This window comes from Rosa rugosa, chromosome 7 (genome assembly GCF_958449725.1).
Source record: "Rosa rugosa chromosome 7, drRosRugo1.1, whole genome shotgun sequence".
Classification (NCBI taxonomy): domain Eukaryota; kingdom Viridiplantae; phylum Streptophyta; class Magnoliopsida; order Rosales; family Rosaceae; genus Rosa; species Rosa rugosa.
Genome location: NC_084826.1, coordinates 16,989,346 through 16,992,552, shown reverse-complemented (window position 1 = coordinate 16,992,552; position 3,207 = coordinate 16,989,346). Strand labels below are relative to the sequence as shown.

At 38.8% G+C, this 3,207-nt stretch overlaps 1 protein-coding gene across 1 annotated transcript; it reads left to right on the top strand.

Annotated features, from left to right (window-relative positions):
• The first annotated feature begins 211 nt into the window (after positions 1 to 211).
• Positions 212 to 2,484, top strand: LOC133722935 (F-box protein At3g07870-like). Its single transcript, XM_062149782.1, has 3 exons — positions 212 to 1,531; positions 1,961 to 2,245; positions 2,395 to 2,484. Exons 1-3 carry the CDS (start codon positions 212 to 214, stop codon positions 2,482 to 2,484), a joined length of 1,695 nt encoding a protein of 564 aa, XP_062005766.1.
• Positions 2,485 to 3,207: the final 723 nt, after the last annotated feature.

Sequence of the window (3,207 nt, the reverse complement as noted above, 5' to 3'; positions counted from 1 at the left end):
GGAAAAGGACCGTGCAATTGCAGCTATACATACAACTTGATCATAGCCTTGAGTACTATTTTATCTGCTAAAGAAAAGTCGAGACCTCACTCATGATAAAAGCCCTAGAAATTACTCATCAACTCCTAGAAGTAAACCATACTACTAATGAACTCCTGCTCCCATAAGATTTCGCAATTCCATTCAGTTTTGGTGCCTATATAAGTCATCGATGACTCTTTTTCTATCTCACGAGGTCTATCTATTCGAAAAACGCTTCATGCCTTCATCCATGACAATGAGAGCGATGAAGAAGCAGAAAATTAAAACAACCGACACTGAGAGAGATGAAGAAGTAGAAGACGAAAGAGATGATGAGAAACCCTGCATGATTCTACAATTGCCAGACCACATAATCCTGGAGATCTTCTCTAGAATCCCAATAAACACGGTCATCCAATGCAAGTATGTGTGCAAGTCTTGGCGCCGTTCTCTCTCAGACCACGAGTTCTCAAAATCCCTATTTGCACGAACTGCGGCGTGCTTGTTTCTCAAAGTCTATAGTCGGACTCCATGCCGGAGCCGAAACACCAAACGTTATCATATACCCCCGAATAAGCACATCTTGGCCAACTTGGAAAGCGTCTCGAGCCCAAACAACGTGGTCTTGAAGCTTTCAGATCCCAATGCCTTATACAACAGGCTCCATTCAAGTTTTACAGGTGTTATGGGATCCTGCAATGGCTTCCTCTGCTTATTCCGACATAATTGTAAAATTGATGCTTTCATTTTTAACATATCCAATCCCATTACCGGTGAGTCTGTACCTCTTCCAGTCAATAAAGAAATAGGTCGTCCAGCTCACTTTGGGTTTGGGTTTAGTCCCATAAGTGATGTCTATAAGGTGGTTGTGTTTACAACCAATGAAATTAATGAACATCGCTTTCACAAAAGAAAACAATGTCGTAAATTGGAGGTGATGGTTTTGACTGTTGGCTCTGGGATTTGGAGAAGAATTGGCAAAGTATCAAATGTCATGCGTGCAGCACGAGAAGGGGTCTTTCATAATGGATTTCTTCACTGGGTTTGCCACTGTAAAAAAGGTTATGGCTCTCTCTTCATACGTGCATTTGATGTTGAAAGCGAGCGTTTCAAGGATTTACCAATGCCCCCTTGTCATTTCCATCCCCATTCTATACCTCAAATGCGAGTCCTAGGAGGTTCACTTTCTGTAAGTGATGGCCGCACGTTTTGGGTAATGAAAGAGTACGGCGTCAAGAAGTCTTGGACCAAAGAGCTTGAAATTGGACGTGGTAAAGTTGATCCTAATGGCGGATATGGGTCCAATATACGAGATGTTGAAGTGCTGAAATTTACAGAGGGGAAAGTTTTGTTGTTAGCAGACAATAATTTGTGCCTCTATACTCCTGAAACCAGGACCCTTGTGAGGGTTGAAATTGATGGGATGCCATCAGGGGGCTTCCATTTCGTGGCGGACCATATTCCGAGCTTTGTTTCTCCGAAGGATATTATCAAGGATTACGTCTCCAAAGTACCTAGTTAAAAGCATTTTGTTTGTCTAAATATACAGATGGACCAATTTCCAATTTTCAATTACAAATTAAAGTGGTCATTTTAATTTTAGAAAATTACATAGTAGCACATGACCAAAGATATAAACACAGAAAACTCACATTCAATTTGTTTTATACAAATAAGGACACAAGCCCAAGCCCAAAACCAAATGAAGCAGGCCTGGCTTCAAATTTTGATAGAAAATGACTAAAATGCTCAGTTTTTATTATAATTTACGCTCATGCCACTACCATAATCCTCACCAACCAAAATCTGAAATCCCCAAATGCAAAACGCAAATCAGAAAACCTAAAAACCCCAGCGACATATCCAAAACGCTTTGCAAAATCTCCGTAGTACGTAGCAGCACTCAGCTTGAAATAGCAGCCATGTCCATGACTCAAAGCTTCGCAGCTGTAAATATAATGATCGAGTCGTTGTGGTGAGGCCGAGGACGAGGTTGGCTGTGAAAAAGCTGAAGGAGGAGGAGGTGCTGCCGGAGCCGGAGAAGGAGAAGGAGAAGGACCGCGTGAATGTGATTTCGGAGAAGGAAGACTCCGATTCGGAGGGTGAAAGGGAGGAAGAAGAAGAAGAGAACAAAGCTGTGATGGCTGACGATAGTGGTGGCTTGAGTGCTAACAAGGTTGCTGGGCAAGAAGAAGAGAACAGTACGACGCCGTTTCCAGAAAAGGTATCCGAAAATTTGTGCCTTTATTTCAGTTGGGTCAATGCTGGTTCTGATGAATTGTGTTCCTTATTTGTTTAATTCTTATATTGATGCATGAAGCATATATTTTGTTTAATTTATGGATTTTCTGTATTAGTTATCTATGGATACAGGTTTTGATTGCAATAGTTACTTATAGAATGCTTTGGGTTACTGAAAGTGATGTTCAATTTATCATAATAAAGCGAAAGAGATTGCCTTAACTGATACATGCACTAGGTGCTGGAAACCCGCAGATATTTGGTGATGTGATGGGAATGCTTAACCATGTTTCCATGTATATTGATTATCTCGACATCTTCTATTGCAGTTTTGGAACTTATCCCATTTAAAATTGTTGTTCTGGCTTCTGGTTTTGTTATATCAATGTTCTTATCTTGCTATGTGTGAAGTACATATTATTGTTATGTGCTACTGCGTTCAGTTTATTTGAAGTTTCTTTCTGCAGTTTATTATTGTTATGTGCTACTGTGTGCAGTTTATTTGATGTTTATTTGTGCAGTTTATTATTGTTATGTGCTACTGTGTGCAGTTTATATGAAGTTTATTTGTGCAGTTTATTATTGTTATGTGCTATTGTGTTCAATTGAAGTTTCTTTCTGCAGTTTATTATTGTTATGTGCTACTATGTGCAGTTTATTTGATGTTTATTTGTGCAGTTTATTATTGTTATGTGCTACTGTGTTAAATTGAAGTTTCTTTGTGCAATTTATTTGAAGTTTCTTTCTGCAGTTTATTATTGTTATGTGCTACTGTGTTCAATTGAAGTTTCTTTGTGCAGTTTATTATTGTTATATGCTACTGTGTGCAGTTTATTGTTGTTATGTGCTACAGTGTGCAATTTATTTGAAGTTTCTTTCTGCAGTTTATTTGATGTTTATTTGTGCAGTTTATTATTGTTATGTGCTACTGTGTTAAATTGAAGT